The sequence below is a fragment of the Orcinus orca genome, chromosome 4 (genome assembly GCF_937001465.1).
Source record: "Orcinus orca chromosome 4, mOrcOrc1.1, whole genome shotgun sequence".
NCBI lineage: Eukaryota > Metazoa > Chordata > Mammalia > Artiodactyla > Delphinidae > Orcinus > Orcinus orca.
This window is the reverse complement of record NC_064562.1, coordinates 21863734-21884390: the sequence shown is the minus strand read 5'-3', so window position 1 is coordinate 21884390 and position 20657 is coordinate 21863734. Positions and strand designations below refer to the sequence as shown.

General features: G+C 39.2%; 1 protein-coding gene across 9 annotated transcripts in view; it reads left to right on the top strand.

The window, feature by feature from the left end:
- The window catches only part of MANBA (mannosidase beta), a 144897-nt gene that overhangs the window by 84332 nt on the left and 39908 nt on the right, over positions 1–20657 (top strand). For all 9 annotated transcript variants that reach the window (XR_007476922.1, XR_007476923.1, XR_007476921.1 and 6 more), the window contains one exon: positions 12705–12849. Coding sequence is in view for 1 of the 9 variants with exons in the window: in XM_004263572.4 (XP_004263620.2) it covers positions 12705–12849 (145 nt within the window). In the remaining 8 variants the exon portion in view is untranslated. The remainder of the gene's footprint in view (positions 1–12704; positions 12850–20657) is intronic.

Here is a 20657-nt window from a genome sequence, read left to right as displayed (position 1 = left end):
TCAAAGGTATTTAGTTTTATTTGAATCCCTCTCATCATTAGAACACTATAAGAGGTTGACAAGGAAGTGAAAAATGATTAAAAAAACCCACACATCCAAGTTTGAAGAGGCACGGACATAGACGGGAAATACCATTTCATAGTTTTAGTGTAAACTCAACTGCTTGTGTATATCCATTTAGTAGCTTAAGTAAAACCATCAAAAGGGGAGAAAACTCCACTGGCAGCACCACGGTTCATCATGGCAGAACATGGTCTCTCCTGTTAGACTATAAAGCTAGCTTTGGCTACTGCCAATGGTGGATGTAAGGGCACAATGGAAATTAAGTTCACTTTTAGTTTACAAACTAAAGTCTGTAAACATTTCCACCTTAACTGCACGTAGATGACAAAGAAGGCTTGGAAGAGAGAATTTGGGGAGAGAGATGAAGTCTTTGTAGGCTAACTGAACGAAAAATGACTTGGGATGCTGTATCTCCTATTTAAAAAATACAGGATGAGCAAGTCTGAATAATAGTTTGCTATGTGTATAACATACACCTCAAAAAAGAATTCTAACTCAACATACTACTAAGCAAACATCACAGTTTTCTGCTTTTGCAATTTACACAAATTGCCTGAATTTTAATACTTTAGGGAACCTTTACAAACACAACATAAAACAAATTGTAATATTATGCATCACCCTTAACTTCAGAAAGTTTGGCTTGTATTATTTTATCTCAAAGGAAAACTAATGTTTATAATGTCATTTCTTGTGGAATTAATTCATCACCCATTTTAAAAACTAATGTTTAGAAAAGAAGCTTCCCTGTAAGGTAAATTGGAATGCAAACACCTGCCAGGCTTTGATGAAATAAAAATAAACAACTTATATGACCAGCACCTCATAAAACCAAAATCTCCTTTTGAAGTACAAAGTTCAGTTCTTCTTGCCCTCTTAGTAAACGCTAATCCGAACCCTCCCCGATCTAGGAACTGTTCTGGTTTGTTACGTCGTCACATACATACAGTATTTTTTAACATTAAGAAATTCTTGACATGGTACCATAAATAAATAGGTAGTTTTTAAAACCAAAGTGACTCAGAGTACTAGAACAGATGTAATAGCACACTAAAATGGTTTAAAAGTAAAATAAAAAAAAAAATCTATCATGGTCTTATTAATTCAAATTAAAAATCAAAGATGAAGTATCATTTCAGACCCATATACATCAAGATGCCAGTTCTTATAAAAATGTACTTTAGTTGTAAATGCTAGATATGTAAAAATAAAACAAAAATTTTTAATAGGGAAACCAGTAACTTTTGCCATTAAAATTTAAGTTCTTTTAATGTTTTTAATATTAGAGTTGGGAAAAATTCATTAAAGTTAAACGAAATTAATATAAAATTATTTTTATATTTTTATTATATTTCATGAACCTGTGAATACACACACATTAAGACTATTTGAGAACCATTGCTTATTTGTGTGATATTTTTGCTAAACTTGTTTCAAGTTCTGAGAGAGAAGGTAAGAGCCTATTCCCAATCATATGATCTGCAGAAATATGTTAAACATCACATTTTAATTTTTGCATCTTAGCATCTGAGAATGTACCAGTTTTTATACAAACTCACGCTCACTCTCATCAGTTTTCTCCTGTATGAAGACACAAAACCCTGGATGGAAATTGAAACAGAAAACTGTCAGCCAAAAGACTCTTTTTTTGGAAGGTGATAAACTGATGAGAATTTAAAATTTTCAACTATAATATTATCAATTCAGGAAGTTTTTCCTATGTAATATGTAATTTATAAACTTACCTCATAGAATACAAGTTTAAGGATTCTGTTGATATCTGTTCCTTTTAAAGTGTTGCAGTTCATCCTTATTAGTTTTTTGTAGCCAATATTCTATAAAAGTGTCTCAGTTTTGATACATGAAATAGGATGATCCTTATTTGCACACACGTGTGCATGTGTGAACCTTTTCAGCTGTTGTTTTTCATGCTGGCTTTTCTCCTCCCGGCTGTTCGTTTTATTACCGTTACTTTTTTTTTTTTTTTTTTTGCGGTACGCGGGCCTCTCACTGTTGTGGCCTCTCCCGTTGTGGAACACAGGCTCCGGACGCGCAGGCTCAGCGGCCATGGCTCACGGGCCCAGCCGCTCCGCGGCATGTGGGATCTTCCCGGACCGGGGCACGAACCCGCGTTCCCTGCATCGGCAGGTGGACTCTCAACCACTGCGCCACCAGGGAAGCCCTACCGTTACTTTATTCTACTTCCCCAAACCGCATTCAAAGAACTAACAGAAATAATTGTTCTTTCTGAACTCATGAGCATCAGAGGTACACAGTCAGGAGCTGGTGTAGAAGTGGGATTATTTATTGGCGGTTTTTGTTGGTGATGGCTTTTGTCTGATCCTTTAAGCATGAGCGTCCTATCAGGCATTGGCTGGGAATTGGACTTGTCCTTGTTGATTCTACCTTGGGACTTCTTGATATACTAGATGGGATCTGAGATGAAAGAAATCAGAATTATGATTTCTTTTGTTGTTTGTTTTCCGTGTTGGACTTTCCTGACTGAGTACAGACAGGAAATGTTAGGGTAACAAGTTTTCTTCCCCTTACTACTTTGATATTAGAACAATCATCTTTCACCTGTGTATAAGAAGTAAAACCTTTCTTTGGTCCATTTTCTCTGTTCCCACTGCCAGCCCCTGATCTTGTTCTCATAATCTGTCATACTGTTCTGAAGAATTTGCCTGTGTGCCACTTTCTAAGACATTCTGTTAAGCAGTTTATTTTGTGTGCAACTTTCAGAAAAATCTTGGCAGAGAAAGCTGTGCAGTAAGTTTCTTTACATTTAGATCCTTCCCTAGCTTCTCTTTATCTTACAACCACAAAGGTATCACTTAGGCTCTTACCTCTTTAATTCTTCTAATATTCCAAAATAATCTTGCCCCACCTTTCATTCTCCTACTTTAACCTGTTGTATTGTATTCCAAATAACCTACATACCTAGGCACACTCTTTTTTTTTTACTTCTTTATTGGAGTATAATTGCTTTACAATGGTGTGTTAGTTTCTGCTTTATAACAAAGTGAATCAGTTATACATATACATATGTTCCCATATCTCTTCCCTCTTGCGTCTCCCTCCCACCCTCCCTATCCCACCCCTCCAGGCGGTCACAAGGCACCGAGCTGATCTCCCTGTGCTATGCGGCTGCTTCCCACTAGCTATCTACCTTACGTTTGGTAGTGTATATCCTCTCTCTCGCTTTGTCACAGCTTACCCTTCCCCCTCCCCATATCCTCAAGTCCATTCTCTAGTAGGTCTGTAGGCACAGTCTCTTAAGCTGTGTCACAAAGACCTCGCTGCTTAGTTTGAGGACTGTCTACACTAACAAATCTGTTGCCAGCATCCTAGAGAGGAAGCTGGGCTACGGACAGTCGTTACTAACCCCTTAGCTTATAGCCCCCTCTAGTGCTTTCATTTATTCTTCACATATTTGTTGAGCATGTAATGAGGGCTAGAAGTTTGGTATGTCCTTGAGAGACTCAGAGTCTTTAGGGATCCATTTTATCTACCCATGTTGCAAGTTACTTGATCATAAGAACTAAGAAAAAAAAAGCAGGCTATGCTGTAGGCTCAGGTGTTGATGACACCTGCTACCCTGGAACAGTGTCTTGTTTGGTAAACAGCACTGAGATGTGATGGGGATCCAGGCCATGCTGAGCTTGTAAGTTGGGGGTAGGATGGGTAAAGGAGGGGAATGAAGGTAAGTTAGTAACATCGTATATTATACACTAGTGTATTATGTTTATATGCATCACGTAATTTAACAGTCAAGCAGAAAATCAGCATTCTTTGCGTGTCTACTCAGACACCCGGCCCTGGGGCAGGAAGGTGCCTTGTATACCTTCTCATGTAATCTAACATCTCTAGACATCTCTGTTACTGTTTCCATTTTAGACATGAGGAAACAGAGGCTCAGAAAGGTTAAGTATTTTTCCCAAGTTCTCAGGGCAATGAACGGAGCAGGTTTCTGCTTTTAAAACTATAATATTAAATCTCTTCGCAATTGAGATAAGGGAAATTCTATAACTACTGAGGTGGTTGGTTGAATTATAACATCCATTTTTAACTGTTAAGTGAAGAAGACTTCAGAAATTTGGCACAATAGAGAATATGAACAAAGCCAAAAGTTAATTCTTTGAAAAGATCAACAAAATTGAAAAACCTTTAGCTAGCTTGGCCAAGAAAATAAGAGAGGAGACTCAATTTACTAAATCAGGAATGAAAGAGGGAACATTACTATTGACCTTACAGAAATAAAAAGGGTGATAAGGGAATACTGTAAACAATTCTGTGACAAGTGATATATCCTAAATGAAATGAACAAATTCCTAGAAAGACACAAACTATGAAACCTGACTCAAGAAGAAATAGACAATATGAATAGACCTTTAACAACTAAAGAGATTGAGTTAGTAATTCAAAAACTTCCCTCAAAGATGGCTTCACTAGTGAATTCTAAAAAACATTTAAGGAAGAATTAACACAACCCTTCACAAACTCTTCAAAAAAATAGAAGAGGCAAAATCACTTCCTAACTCATTCTGTGAAGGCATTGTTATCCTGATACTAAAACTGGACAAAGACATATCAAGAAAAGTACACTACAGACCAATATCCCTTATGAATATAGAAGTAAGTCTTCAGTGAAATAATAGGAAGGAAGGAAGTCTTCAGCGAAATACTAATCCAAATCCAGCAGCATATAAAAAGGTTTATATATCACAGTCAAGTGGGATTTATCTCAGGAATGCAGGGCTGGTTCAACATATGAATGTCAATCAATGTAATACACCATATTAATAGAATAAAGGAAAAACAACTACATGATAATCTCAATAGATGAAGAAAAATCACTATCCCAAATCCAACACCCTTTCATGATAAGAAAATTCAACAAACTAGGAATAGAAAGGAGCTTCCTTGACCTGAAAAAGAGCATCTGTGAAGAACCCATAGCTAATATGATATTTAATAGTGAAAGAAAGAGAGCTTTCCCCCTAAGATCAGGAACAAGACAAGGATGCCTGCTCTTGTCACTTCTATCCAGCATTGTACTGGAGATTCTAGTCAGCACAATTAGGCAAGAAAATGAAATAAAAGGCATCCAGATTGGAAAGAAAGAAGTAAAACGATATCTGCTGATGAATGATCTTATATATAGAAAACCATAAAAAATCTACCTAAAAACCTATTAGAACTAAGAATTTAGCAACTTTGCTAAAGTCCTATTGATATAGGATCAATATACAAATATCAGTTGTATTTTAAGCAATAAAAAGTTTGAAAATGAACTTAAGTGAACAATAATATCAGAAAGTATATAATACTTTGGAACATATTTAAACTAAAGAGACATAAGACTTGCACACTGAAAACTACAAAACATTACTGATGGAAATTAAGGAAATGGAAAGACATTCTGTGTTCATGGATTGGAAGACTTAATATTGTGTCAGATCGCAGATAGCAGAACTCCCCAAATTGATCTACAGATTCAACACAGCTCCTATCAAAATTCCTACTACCGTCTTTGGAGAAATGGGCAAAGTGATCCTAAAATTTATATAGAAATGCAAGGCACTAAGAATAGTCAAAACAATCTTGAAAAAGAAGAACAAGTTTAAAACACTTCCTGCTTTTAAAACTTACTACAAAGCTATAGTAATCAAGGCAGTGTGGTACTGGCATAAGGACAGACATACAGATTGATTAAAAAGACTTGAGAGTCCAGAAATAAACACATACATCTATGGCCAATTGATTTTCTACAAGGGTGCCAAGACAATAAAATGGAGAAAGAATAGTGTTTTGAACAAATCGTGCTAGAATAACCGAATGTACACATGTCGGAGAATGAATTTGGACCTCTACCTCACACCATATACAAAAATTAAAATGGATTAAAGATCCAAATGTATGAAACTCTTAGAAGAAAACATAGGTGTAAATCTTTGTGAAGTTTGATTAGGTAACAGTTTCTTAGATATGACACCAAAGCACAAGCAACCGAAGAAAAAAATAAATTGGACTTCATCAAAATTAAAAACTTTTGTGTGTCAAAGGACACTATCACAAAAGTGAAAAGATAATCCACAGGATGGGAGAAAAAATTTGCGAGTCATATGTCTAATAAGGATCTAATGTCCAGAATATATTAAGAACTCTTACAACTCAATAATGAAGACAACCTAATTTACAAATGGGCAGAAGATTTGAAGAGACATTTCTCCAAAGAAAATGACCAATAGGTACATGAAAAGATGCACATTATTAGTCACTAGGGAAATGCAAATCAAAACCACATGAGATACCACTCATGTCCACTAGGATATCTAGAATTAAAAAAAAAAAAGAAAATAACAAATATTGGTAAGTGTATTGGTCAGGATTCTCCAGAGAAGCGGAACCAATATGATATATGTAGACATATAAAAGAGGAAAGTTGTTATAGGAATTGGCTGAAATGATTACAGAGGCCGAGAAATCCTACAGTCTGCCATCTGCAAGAAGGAGAACCAGGAAAGCCGGTGGTATAATTCAGTTTGAGTCTTGAGGCCTGAGAACTGAGGGGCCATTGGTGTAAGTCCCAGAGTTCCAGGGCCCAAGAACCAGGAGCTCCAGTGTCGGAGGGTAAAAGAAGCTGTGTCCCAGCTCAAGAAGAGAGAGAGAATTCACCCTTCCTCCCCTTTTGTTCGATTCAGGCCATCAACCAACTTGATGATGCTCACACACTGGTGAGGACGGACCTTCTTTACTCAGTCTATTGAATCACCAAAACATCCCCACAGACACACCGAGAAATAGTGTTTACCAGCCGTGTAGGCATCCCTTAACCCAGTCAAGTTCACCCATAAAGTTAACCGTCACAGTAACGATGTGGAGAAGTTAGAAACCTCAGATGTTGCTGGTGGGAATGTAAAATGGTACAGCTACTGTGGAAAAGTTTGTCAGTTTCTTAAAAAGTTAAACAGTTACCATAGGACACAGAAATTCTACTCTTAGGTATATATCCAAGAAAATTGAAAACATGTTCACACAAAAAGTTGTGTATAAATGTTCATAATAGCCAAAAAGTTAAAACAATCCAAATGTTTATCAGCCAATAAGTGGATAAACAAAATGTGGCTATCCAGACAATGAAATGTATTCAGCAGAATAAAAAGGTTTGAAATACTGGTACATAATACAACATGGGTGAACCTTGAAAACTTTAGGCTAACTGAAGGAAGCCAGTCACAAAAGGCTATACATTATATTATTCCACTTATGTGAAATGTCCAGAATAGGCAAATCCGTAGAGACAATGTAGACGAGTGGCTTCCAGAAGCAGAGGAGAGAGAAGAATGAGCAGGGACAGACGAACCAGTTCAGATTTTAGAGGGTGATGATGAAAACATTCTGGAATGAGGTAGTGGTGAGAGTTGCACAACCTGTGACTACACTAAAAACCAGTGAATTATAAATTGTAAAGAAGTGAATTGTATAGTATGAATTATATCCAGTTAAAAAATGGCTTTATTGGAAGGTTCTTATTGTCAGGATAATTTTAAGTAAATAAAGTATATAAATACCATCGTATCAGGAGAACTTATCACATGGCTTCTCCTAGTTCCAAGGGTAGAGGGTGTGCTTCTGAGCATGTAGCCCAGCTACAACTCTGTCACTCTGGAGGAAGGGGAGAATGGGTTTTTGTAGACAGCAACCTTCATCACAGTGGCAGAGCTAGAATTGGAACCTAGGTCTTGGTGTCCTGGTCCAATTTCTTTTTCCCATACCATGTTTCTCTAAGGGGACTGATTTCATAAGTGTAATCAAGCAAGCTGCTGAAAACAGGCATATTTTGGAACTAAAATTAGATTTGTCTGCTAACAGTGGGACTGAGTAACCTAGGAAATGACTAAGCATTTATCCTTCTCATATAGAAAGATTGCTTTCTTTAGGAAAAGATGCAAGAATCTATAAATACAGGTACAGTTCTTAAAGGGAAAGAGGCAGTTGCAGAGATTTTTTTTCCCCCAGGGAAGTAGGACTGTACATTTTCCCTTTAAGATGGATAGTGGGCTTCTGCATTTTTATGAACAGAGGTGTCATTCATTAGCCCTAACTAGCACCCACTGGTTTGGATAAACCCAGATCCATGTTATAGGCGTGGCACCATCTGCCTGTGGAGGGTACTGCGTGGTGCACGTGCCAGAACCCGGAGCACTGAAGAGCCTTGCTTATCACTTTCACACTAAATTCAGGTGTGATAGGCTACTAGTTAGAGCTTGCCTAGTGCTCTTTTCCTTTCATTCCTAGCAAGGCTTAGGAGTCCTGCTTGCCTTAAAATTTTTTTTAAGTTTAAAAGGATTGCTAATGTTTACCTGTTAAACCAGAAAAGGCAAATTACAGCTAGGAGGGCTTCCCTGGTGGCGCAGTGCTTGAGGATCTGCCTGCCGATGTAGGGGACGCGGGTTCGTGCCCCGGTCCGGGAGGATCCCACATGCCGCGGAGCGGCTAGGCCCGTGAGCCATGGCCGCTGAACCTGCGCGTCCGGACTGGGAAATTGTCAGAATAGATATACGGAAATAAATATTTTAAATATTTTTTGCAGGTAGTTCTGAGAATTGAAATAGTTCAGGGACTGAAAACTCAAATGTTTGTAGGGATCAGACAGGTAATTTAAATGGATGAGAGTCTGAATATTGGGGATTGTGGCAAAATGGAGCATACAGGCCCTGACTTAAGACATTAAATGACAACAAGAAGAAACAAAAAGCTCCCGCTCTGTGAGCCAATTAAAACCTGCGTGGGGCTGAGTTCTGCCTGGAGGCTAGCAGTTTATGGCAGCCTCTTGACTGGAACCTAATATAGCAAGATGCAACAAGGACTTTAAAATGTGTCATATATTATCAAAAGAGACAACAGAAGAGGCAAAGAAATTAATTTGGACATAAAATGTTCTTTGCTCTTGTATTTAAAGAAAAAATCTGCAAACCATTCAAATGCCGAAAAATTATTGGAGAATGATTCATCAAACTATGGTATAACTGTGGAACCATTTAGAGCACAGAGATATATAGAAAATGCCAGGGCATCACATGGAAATGTACACATGTGAAAATTAAGTCAGAGTAGAATACAAAATTATAAACGTATATGAGTTACAGTATATGTTAACAAAGATCAGGCAGGAATTTGGAGCGTTGTAAAAAATTTGCCACTCATCAGACGTTTTCCCCCTGAAAAGAAGCTTAAATTCACCGTGAAGAAAATGCAGGTCACCTCTACCAAGCCCATCAGTAAAATATCTAATTGTCCTTTGGATTAGATCCAACTGAGCACAAGCATGACTGTTTCAATAGATATGGCTTTGTCCTAGAAGTTTTTATTTTTGCCTGAAAGAGATGACTTAATTTCCTACTCTGGTATACACTGGTGTTTTGTTCCCCACCTCAAAATTCCGATTTGTACTTTTCTCCTATTCACCCTGTTTTATAAATCTGGATCCAAGGAAACAGATTCCAGTCCCAAACTTCTTGAGTGACGCCCCTCCCTCCATTCTACTCGTGGGTCCACGCTGAACCAAGTCCCATAGCAGAATATTGCAGGTCCTTTGGCTTCCTTGGTGTATCAGGAATGGCCCAGGCTTTGGAGATACTTCAGATCCTGGAAGTTCCAGAATTGTTGGCCGACACCCAAAGTGGAGTGTCTATGGTGGTCGCCATTTGATGCCCGTGCTTGGCCTGTCAGGGCTCGGCTAGCACCTCTGGAGTGTCTGGTGATCAGAATACCTCTCCCCGTGTGTTCCTTATTGGTGTGATGAGGGCTTCCTCATCTTCTCCTCCTGTGATCCCTTTACACACCGTCCATAAAGACTTAGCGGATTTTTCAGGAATCTCGGGATGAGAACAGAGACTTGTTGTTGTTCAGTGCCTCGGGTGTGTGTGCTGCAGGGTAGGGACTGTGGCTGGCTTGATTTTGTGCCCATGGGACAATTTTAGCTTGGTTGGTGGGGACGTTATTTTGGGGGCTGAGGTGATTTAAATAAGTTCAGATATTATCAAATTGTTCCTCACCCAGGTCCTTGGACTCTTAATCCATAGAAATTGATAGGAGGCCAGAGGAGAATTTCAGGCAAGACTTTATCAGGACTTGTGCTGCAGCATGAGGGAGCGAAAACAAGTAACAGGTGCCGTTGGTTCCCTGGCTCCTTAAAGGGGGTGAGGCTGGAGGTGGACTGGTGGCTTGGCTGGGAGGTGTAGTTTAGGTGGTCTGCGCACCCCTTGGTGGTGCTGCGTGCAGGAATCACGCGCAGTACCCTGCTTTTGCTTCCGACACCTCAGAAATGGCAGTTGGTTTGTGGCCTTTTTGTATCTTATTGTTCATAATTTGCTCCCACTGTGCGTGTGTGCGGTTGGTTTTAGTCCTGTATAGTTTCGTTGCGTTCTGTTGCTTGAGGAGACGTTTGTCCAGGTGCAAGCACTCTGGTAAGGGGTCCCAGGTCCCAGCCTATCTCATAACTGCAGATTAACTTGACTGTTAAAGATCATAGATCTTAGGCCTATTTTTCGTATTTCACTCCTTGACTTAGTGCTAGACTAATATATTCAGAGAGTATCCTGTGGTCATTTTGAGCTTGGCACCCTTGCCACTCTGTTCGTGAGATTCTTACTTTCTTTAGAGTGTTATCTGCCTGTTACCACGGCTGTGCTCCCAGTGGCCTGGTTCCTGAATGGAAAGGGCATTTCTTTACCTGCTCACAGCTAACATCATCTCTTGCCTAGAAGATTATAATAGATTTCTAGATGGTCTCCCCGAATGCCCTCTAGTCCCCTGACTCCTTTCAGTGGTCAGAGGCACCTGTTGCAAATGCAAGTCTGGTCACTTCACCCTTTAGCTTAAAAGCTTCCTGTGACTTCCAGTTGCCTTTAGGATACATCCCAAACCTTCCCAGGTCTGGCCTCTGCATCCCCACCAGCCTTGCTGCCATTGCTCCCGGCTTTCTGAGTTCAGGCTGCCTTGGCCTTCTTTCAGTTCTTTGCTGTGCATTCTCCTTTCACCACATGTGTCCTCTCTGGCTGCAGCGTTCTGCCCTCTCTCTATTTCTCTTTCCTGTACTTCGAGGCCAATCTCCCTCGTCAGCTAGACCCATTTCCCCTCCTATCCAGGCTCCTAACATCACACACCTCTCTTTCTTAGCCCTCATTACTGTTTAAAGTTTCCATATATTTGTGTGATTCTTTGGTTAAGGCCTGTCTTCTACACAAGCCAATATGCTCCACAAGGGTGGGCTGTCTCTTTTTTGCTGGGGGTGGGGCTTACCATTACCAGCATGCGACACATACTGTAAGTGTTTATTAAATTTTTATTGAACGGCCGTGATTTCTTCTCGCTTTGCCCTTCTGGAGTTTGACAGCTGTGCCTCATGTAAGTTGTAACTTCATCTGCGACTTCCTCACTAGCCAGCTCTCCTCGATCTAAAGGTCTCGCTTCATTGGAGCTTTTCTAGTGTTTTAGGAAGGCATCTGAACTTGGTCTTCTAGTGGCCATATATGCATCCCTCTTTTTCCTCCTCTGTGAAAATCCAGACCCTACTCTAAGGCCGTCCTTTCCTCTGACTGGGGAATCCTTGCAGCTCTGTCTCTCCAGGTTCTCCTTGGTAATTAAGTAATTAAGGGTCTTGCATGAAGTTTTTTCATGCCTCTTAAATAAGAACTAAATTTACTTGTCTCTTTGTTGCAGTTTACCATCTGTTCTGCTATAACGAAGGAATTGCATTCATAAGAAGTTTTACATTATCAAAAGGCATCATATAAAAAACAATTGCTTGACTAGAAGAAAGGGGTTAGGGATTTGACAGTATCAGAGTCATAATATAGTTCTTTTTCTATAGAATTTTTTTCTAATAAACTATTTTCTTAATAGCCACGAAAGTGTTAGTAAAACCCATCACTGCCCAAAACTTAGTGTTTGACTGCATATAGCATTTGCTCTGGAATCACAGTCTTTGTTTTCCATCATTGCCTCCACTATCGTTGGCAAAGAACCTTTTACACCATCCTGTTTCCACGATTACCTGATTACCCATTGTTAAGCCCAATACCAAGCTTCTCCCCAAACCCAGCTGCTATAGACAACAGCTTCTCATATTAAGGGGTTGGTTCCAGATCTAGTATAATGATGGTATATATAATGGTAGTGAAATTCCCAAATTTATTCAAGCCTATAATTTTCTCAGATCTAGACAGCCTACCTCAAGCAAAAACACCTGTGTTTTTTTTAAATCTTGCAATGGACTGAGCTTCTTTTTTTGAATAATCGTTTTTTTAAGGTTGAAGTGTAGTTGATTTACAATGTTGTAAGTTTCTGGTGTACAGCAACATGATTCAGTTATACATATATATATATATTCTTTCTCATATTTTCCATTATGGTTTATTACAAGATAGAGAATATAGTTCCCTGTGCTATACAGTAGGGCCTTGTTGTTTATTCTATATATAGTAGTTTGCATCTGCTAGTCCCAAACTCCCAGTTCAACCCGCCCCCTGCCCCTTGGCAACCACAAGTCTGTTCTCTATATGTGAGTCTGTTTCTGTTTTGCAGATAAGTTCATTTGAAAAACACCTGTGTTGTAATGTTTTCCCCTGAATCAGGTGATGCAGGCCCAGTGTGTCAAAACAGAAACTGAATTCTACCGCCGCAGTCGCAGCGAGATAGTGCATGGAGAAGGGCACACCATGGGGGCGCTTTATTGGCAGTTGAATGACATCTGGCAGGCTCCTTCCTGGTCTTCTCTAGGTAAGTGTTTCAGTGTTCTTTGTGTGAGTGAGAGAAAGCCATACCTGTGGGGAGAGGCACTGAGAGAGCACAGAGCTGGAAGGGTCAGATGAACCCAAGCAGGACTCCAGGGAGAGGAGGCTGCCCAGCCGCTGGTCTCGGAGCTGCGGCCTCCTCTCCCACCTTCACAGTCTTTCCAGGAGCCTTAGAGGCAACCTCACTACGAGTTCTGAGCTGTGCAGTCGCAAAAGCAGGCGAAGGAAGGGAAAGATTCATGCATGAAGATCTCAGCCCTGTGTCTTCTGATTGTTGCTTAGAATTTTGAATTTACTTAAGAGGACTTTCCAGGGCAAAAGGAGATTGACATAAGCACCCCTTCTTCTGTTTAGGAGAATCCAACCACAGGAAAGTTTGGCCCAGCTGAGTGTTAAAATGTCCCTTTCCTGACTCCCCTTCAAGTCCGTCAGGTCATCTTTCTTTTGCCCTGTTGATCTCTTGGGGGAAAGGGAATTGAGTGAGAAATCCAAGTAAGAAGGGTTATCAGGTGAACCTGTCTGTTCAACGAGGAACAGGTGAGATGGCTGACATGGTACTTGCAGTTTGAATTATTTCATCTATTTTGGTGCATTAAAAAGAATTAAGGTGTAATAATGAATGCTGGCCTTCACTAAGAGGTGATTTGAAGCCAAGTTCAGTTAATGATATGAACAAAAGTTTGGGGTCAAAAATGAGGCAAGGCCGTAAAGTAAGAAGGCCATTTTGCTGGGTGAGGCTGTTAACCAAGCTGAGAATGCAGATCACAGAGTTCCTTCCCCACATGCTTTGAATAAGTGCTCATCACCTCTGCAGGGAACGGCAGTCTCGATCAGGTTTCCCTGATCAAACTCTTTATCGACACCAACCAGAGAAAAGGGTATTTAAGGAGAGTCAGGGAGTAGATGCTAGGGAATAGCCTTTCTGGGACGCTTAAACCGGAGAAAGAGATGTTGTTCAGAGACACTTGGAGCCTGACCCTGCTTCCTGTCTGCGGATGCGGCGGTGGTCTTCTGAAGCCGAGTTCGGTTCAAGAAATGGGAGAGCCCAGGCTTTGTAACTCTTCCCTTAAATGACCCTGTGTTCTTCGGAAAGGATTTCAGAGTGTGATGGCAGAGTAAGAATCTGTCTGCCTTCTAAACTCTGGGAGGACAGTGCATTCGAGGAGAGGGTCACCACCTCCTGGGGGGTGTCGCCGTTTAGGAACTAAGGTATGTACCACTGAGACCTTTTGCTTCAACTGCTGTTCTCTTGAATGTCTTTTGTTTGTGGCCTTGATTGCCGCAACCACGCATTTGAAGTCTTTCTCCTGTAATGGATGCCACACGTGAGAGTGCGTAAGTTCTCTCAGGTCCAAGCCATTTTCCATTTATCAGAAAACTTTCCAAATATAAGTTCTAGTTCATTTCATAGATCTAATTGGAAAGGCCTCTCCACCCTTCCCCTCTCATTGTTATTTATTTATTTTTGTTTTTGCGGTACGCGGGCCTCTCACTGTTGGGGCCTCTCCCGTTGCGGAGCACAGGCTCCGGACACGCAGGCTCAGCGGCCATGGCTCACGGGCCCAGCCGCTCTGCAGCATGTGGGATCCTCCCGGACCCGGGCACGAACCCGCGTGCCCTGCATCGGCAGGGGAACTCCCAACCACTGCGCCACCAGAAAAGCCCTCTCATTGTTATTTTTAAGGGGAAATACTAAGAGTTGGAATTGAAGTGCTGGAGAGTTGAACTTTTGCAAAACCTAAAGAAATTAGTTCTAGCTGAACCTCAAAACCGTGTTCCTTCATCTCAACAGCTTGCACGGGTGAATTCTAGAAGTGCTCCCCCATTCTCTCTTCCCCTCTCTCCCACCCGCTTTCCCTCATCTTACTCTCTCACCCCCTGCTCTCTCTCTCTCTCCCTCTCACTGTATACCTTTCTCTGAAGCTGTCTGGTGATGCAGTGTTTTGTGGAGAAGGATCTTCTTTCTGAAATAGAGGCATGTTGAAATGTTTTTTGGTTTGTGGGTTTAGCATACCAGAGATGCCAACAGGACACCGGATTCTGCAGGTTCTTGATAGCTCCTAATTGTATTTGAGGAATTGTCATTAATTGTCATGCGTTTGGGTGTTCCCCTCCAGTCTGAACTTACCAGCCATATTTGTGATTGTGGTTGCTTTGTTTCACTCAGAGGATTTTGTGCCTATGGGAAAAGGAGACTTTGAGTTCTAAGTAAGTTTATTTTTTTTAAAAAATATTTAATTTATTATTTATCTATTTTTATTGAGGTATAGTTGATCTACAATATTAGTTTCAGGCGCATAATATAGTGATTCAAAATTTTATAGATTATACTCCATTGAAAGTTATTATAGAATATTGGCTATATTCCCTGTGCTCTACAGTATAGCCTTGTAGCTTATTTATTTTATACATAGTCCTTTGTACTTCTTAATCTGCTGTCCCTATGTTGCACTTTGCTCCTTCCCTCTCCCCACGAGTAACCAATAGTTCTCCATATCTGTGAGTCTGTTTCTGTTCTGTTATATTCATCCATTTGTTTCATTTTTTAGACTACACTTATAAATGATAACATATAGAGTATTTGCCTTTCTCTGTCTGACTTATTTCACTAAGCATAATACCCCCCAAGTCCATCCATGTGTTGCAAATGGCAAAATTTCATACTTTTATGGGCAATTAATATTCCATTGCATATATATATATAAATATATATATATACCACATCTTCTTTATCCATTCATCTGTTGATTGACACTTGTTGCTTCCACATCTTTGCTCTTGTAAATAATGCTGCAGTGAACATTGGGGTGCATGTATCTTTTCGAATTAGTGTTTTTATTTTCTTTGGATATATACCCAGGAGTGGAATTGCCAGGTCTTATAGTTCTATTTTTAGTTTTTTTTGAGGCACCTCCATCCTGTTTTCTAGAGTGGCCGCATCAATTTACATTACCACCAACACTGTAGGAGGGTTCCCTTTTTCTCCACATCCTTGCCAACAGTTACTCTTTGTGGTTGTTTTGAATATAGTCATTCTGACAGATGTGAGGTGATACCTCATTGTGGTTTTGATTTGCATCCCTGATGATCAACAACATTGAGTATATTTTCATATGCCTGTTGGTCATCTGTATGTCTTATTTCGAAAAATGTCTATTCAGGTCTCCTCCCCATTTTTTTTTTTTTTTTGCGGTACACAGGCCTCTCACTGTTGTGGCCTCTCCCATTGCAGAGCACAGGCTCCGGACACGCAGGCTCAGCGGCCACGGCTTACAGGCCCAGCCGCTTCGCGGCATGTGGGATCTTCCTGGACTGGGGTACGAACCCCTGTCTCCTGCATCGGCAGGTGGACTCTCAACCACTGTGCCACCAGGGAAGCCCTCCTCCCCATTTTTTGATTGGGTTGTTTGTTTTTTCTGTATTGAGTTGTATGAGCTGTTTATATATTTTTGTATATTAACCTCTTATCGGTCGTATCATTTGCAAATATTTTCTCCCAATCAGTAGGCTGTCTTTTCATTGTGTTTGTGGTTTCTTTTGCTGTGCAGAAGCTTTTAAGATTAATTAGATCCATTTGTTTATTTTTGCTTTTGTTTCTTTTGCCTGAGGAGACAGAGCCAAAAAAATATTGCTACAATTTATGTCAGAGTATTTTGCCTATGTTTTCCTCTCGGAATTTTATGGTTTCTGGTCTTACATTTAGGTCCTTAATCCAGTTTGAGTTTATTTTTGTAACTGGTGTGAGAAAATGTTCTAATTTCATTCTTTTACATGTAGCTGTCCAGTTTTCCCAGTACCATTCATTGAAGAGTGTGTCTTTTCTCCACTGTATATTCTTGCCTCCTTTGTTGTAGAGTAATTGACCATAAGTGTGTGGGTTTATTTCTGGGCTCACTCTTCTGTTCTATTGATATATGTGTCTGTTTTTGTGCCAGTACCGTACTGTTTTGATGGCTAGCTTTGTAGTACAGTCTGAAGTCTGGGCGCATGATACCTATAGCACTATTCTTCTTTCTCAAGATTGTTTTCACTATTTGGGGTCTTTTGTGTTTCCATACAAATTTTAGAATTATTTGTTCTAGTTCTGTGAAATATGCCATTAGTATTTTGATATGGATTGCACTGAATCTGTAGATTGCCTTGAGTAGTATGGTCATTCTAACAATGTTAGTCCTATCTATGAACACAGTATCTGTTTCCGTTTGTTTGTGTTGTCTCCAGTTTCTTTCATCAGTGTCTTATAGTTTTCCATGTACAGCTATTTTCCCTCCTTAGTTAGATTTATTCCTAGGTATTTTATTCTTTTTGATGTGATGGTAAATGGGATTGTATACTTAATTCCTCTCTTATAGTTTGTTGTTAGTGTATAGAAATGCAACAAATTTCTGTATATTAATTCTGTACCCTTTGACTTTACCAAATTCATTGATGAGCTATAGTAATTTTGGTGCTGTCTTTAGGATTTTCTTTCTTTTTTTTTTCATGTAATGCCTGAAACATTTATATTAACATATTTCCATACAAATAACCCAAAGAAAGTTTAGTAGTAGTTGTTTTTTTGTTTGTTTTTTTATACTGCAGGAGGATTTTCTAAGTATAGTATCATGTCATCTGCCAACAGTGACAGTTTTCCTTCTTCCTTTCCAATTTGTATTCTTTTTATTTCGTTTTTTTTGTCTGATTGCTGTGGTTACGACTTCCAATACTATGTTGAATAAAACTGGGAGAGTGGACATCTTTGTCTTGTTCCTGATCTTAGAGGAAGTGCTTTCAGCTTTTCACTGTTGAGTATGATGTGGGCTGTGGGCTTATCATATATGGCCTTTATTATGTTGAGGTATGTTCCCTCCATACCCATCCATTTATGGTAAAACATAAATGGATGTTGAATTTTGTCAAAAGCCATTTCTGGATTCATTGAGATGATCATACGGTTTTTGCCTGGTTTTGGAATCAGGTTGATGCTGGCCACATGGAATGAGTTCAGAAGCTTCCTTACTCTTCCATTTTCTGGAAAAGTTTGAGGAGGATTGGTATTAATTTTTCTTTGAATGTTTAGTAGAATTTATCAGTGAAGCCATCTGGTCCTGGACTTTTGTTTTTCGGGAGGTTTTTTTGTTAATTTTTTTTTTAAAAATTATTTATTTATTTTTGGCTGTGCATGGGCTTTCTCTAGTTGCGGCGAGTGGGAGCTACTTTTTGTTGAGGTGTGTAGGGTTCTCATTGCAGTGGTTTCTCTTGTGGAGCATGGGCTCTAGGTGCACGGGCTTCAGTAGTTGTGGCACGCGGGTTCAGTAGTTGTGGCTCACGAGCTCTAGGGTGCAGGCTCAGTAGTTGTGGCCCATGGGCTTAGTTGCTTCACGGCATGTGGATCTTCCTGGACCAGGGCTCGAACCTGTGTCCCCTGCTTTGGCAGGTGGATTCTTAACCACTGCACTACCAGGGAAGCCCTTTTGGGAGGTATTTGATTACTGATTCAGTCTCCTTACTAGTAATTGGTCTGAAATAAAAAACAAGATTTTTCATTTCTTCATGATTCAGTCTTGGAAGGTTATATGTTTCTAGGAATTTATCCATTTCTTCTAGCTTGTCCAATTTGTTGGTGTGTAGTTGTTCATGGTAGTTTTTTATGATTCTTTGTACTTCTTTGGTATTAGTTGTATTGTCTCTTGTTTCATTTTTTATTTTATTGATTTGAGCCCTCTCTCTTTCTTTTGTGGTAAGTCTGGCTAAAGTTTTTTCAGTTTTGTTTATCTTTTCAAAGAACCAGCTCTTGTTTTCAGTGATCTTTTTCTATTTTTCTATGTCTCTATTTTGTTTATTTCTGCTCTGATCTTTATTATTTCTTTCCTTCTACCAACTTTGGGTTTTGTTTGCTGTTCTTTTTCTAAGTTCCTTTAGGCGTAGGGTTAGGTTGTTTATTTGCAATTTTTCTTGTTTTCTGAGGTAAGCATGTATCACTGTAATCTTCCCTCTTAGAACTGCTTTTGCTGCCTCCAATAGATTTTTGGATCATTCTGTTTTTGTTTTCATTTGTTTCCAAGTATTTTTTGATTCTTCTTTGTCTTTGGTGACCAATTGGTTGTTTAGTAAAATATTATTTAGCCTCCACATCTTTGTGTTTTTTGCAGTTCTTTTCTTGTGGTTGATTTCTAGTCTCATAGGGTTGTGGTTGGAAAAGGTGCTGATATGATTTCAATTTTCTTAAATTTATTGAATCTTGTTTTGTGGCATATCGTGTGATCTGTGCTAGAAAATGTTCCATTTACACTTGAATCAAATGTGTATTCTGCTGCTTTGGATGGAATGTTCTAAATATCTATTAAGTCTATTTGGTCTAATGTGTCACTAAAGGCCAGTGTTTCCTTATTGATTTTCTGTCTTGATAATCTGTCTATTGATATACGTGGGGTATTAAATTCCCCTACTCGTACTGTGTTACTGTCAATTTCTCCCTTTGTGTCTGTTAATATTTGCTTTATGTATATAGCACTTCTAAATTGGGTGCATAGCTATTTACAGTTGTTATATAAGATTGATCCCTTGGTCATTATGTAATGTCCTTCTTTGTCTCTTGTAGCAGTCATTGTTTTAAAGTCTCTTTTGTCTGATATAAATAGTGCTATCCCAACTTCTTCTGATTTCCATTTGCTTGGAATACCTTTTTCACCCCCCCACTTTCAGTCTGTGTGTATCTTTAGATCCAAAATGAGTCTCTTATAGGTAGCATATGTATGGGTCTTGTTTTTATATCCATTCAGCACTCTGTACCTTTTGATTGGAGCATTTAGTCTATTTACATTTAATTATTGTTAGGTATATACTCCCATTTTGTTAATTGTTTGGGGGTTGTTTTTTGTAGTTCTTTTTTTTGTTCCTGTCTTCTTCTCTCCCCTTTTGATTTGATGACTATCTTTAGTTATGTTTGGATTCCCTTCTCTTTTTTAGTGTTTATCTATTGTAGATTTTTGGTTTGTGGTTACCATGAGGCTTATATATAGCAATCTATATATAATATAATGTAATGTAATGTAATATATATGATTATTTTAAGTCTCTGATCTCTTAATTTCAAACACATTTTAACAACCCTACATTTTTACTCCCCCACCCTTGCCATGATTATTGTTGTTTTTTTTAAACTCTTTATTAAATTTGCCACAATATTGCTTCTGTTTTATGTTTCGGCTTTTTGGCTGCAAGTCATATGGGATCTCAGCTCCCTGACCAGGGATCGAATCCACACCTCCCGCATTGGAAGGTGAAGTCCCAACCACTGGACCACCAGGGAAGTCCTGATTACTGTTTTTGATATATTTTACATCTTTTTGTTTTGTGTATCCCTTAACTAATTATTGTGGATATAGATGATTTTTGTCTTTTAACCTTCCTGCTAGCTTTGTACATGGTTGATGTACTACCTAATATTTGCCTTTACAAATGAGCTTTTTCCTTTCATAATTTTCATGTTTCTATTTGTAGCCTTTTCTTTTTCACTTAGAGAAATACCTTTACCATTTCTTGTAAAGCTGGTTTGGTGGTGCCCAACTCTTAGATTTTGCTTGTCTGTAAAACTTTTGATTTCTCCATCAAATCTGAATGGAAGTCTTGCTGAGTAGAGTATTCTTGTTTGTAGATTTTCCCTTCATCACTTTACATTTATTCTGCCACTCCCATCTGGCCTGCAGAGCTTCTGAAAAGTCCACTGATGGCGTTATGGGAGTTCCTTTGTATGTAACTTGTTGCTTTTCCCTTTTCAATATTCTTTCTTTAACTTTTGCCATTTTAATTCAG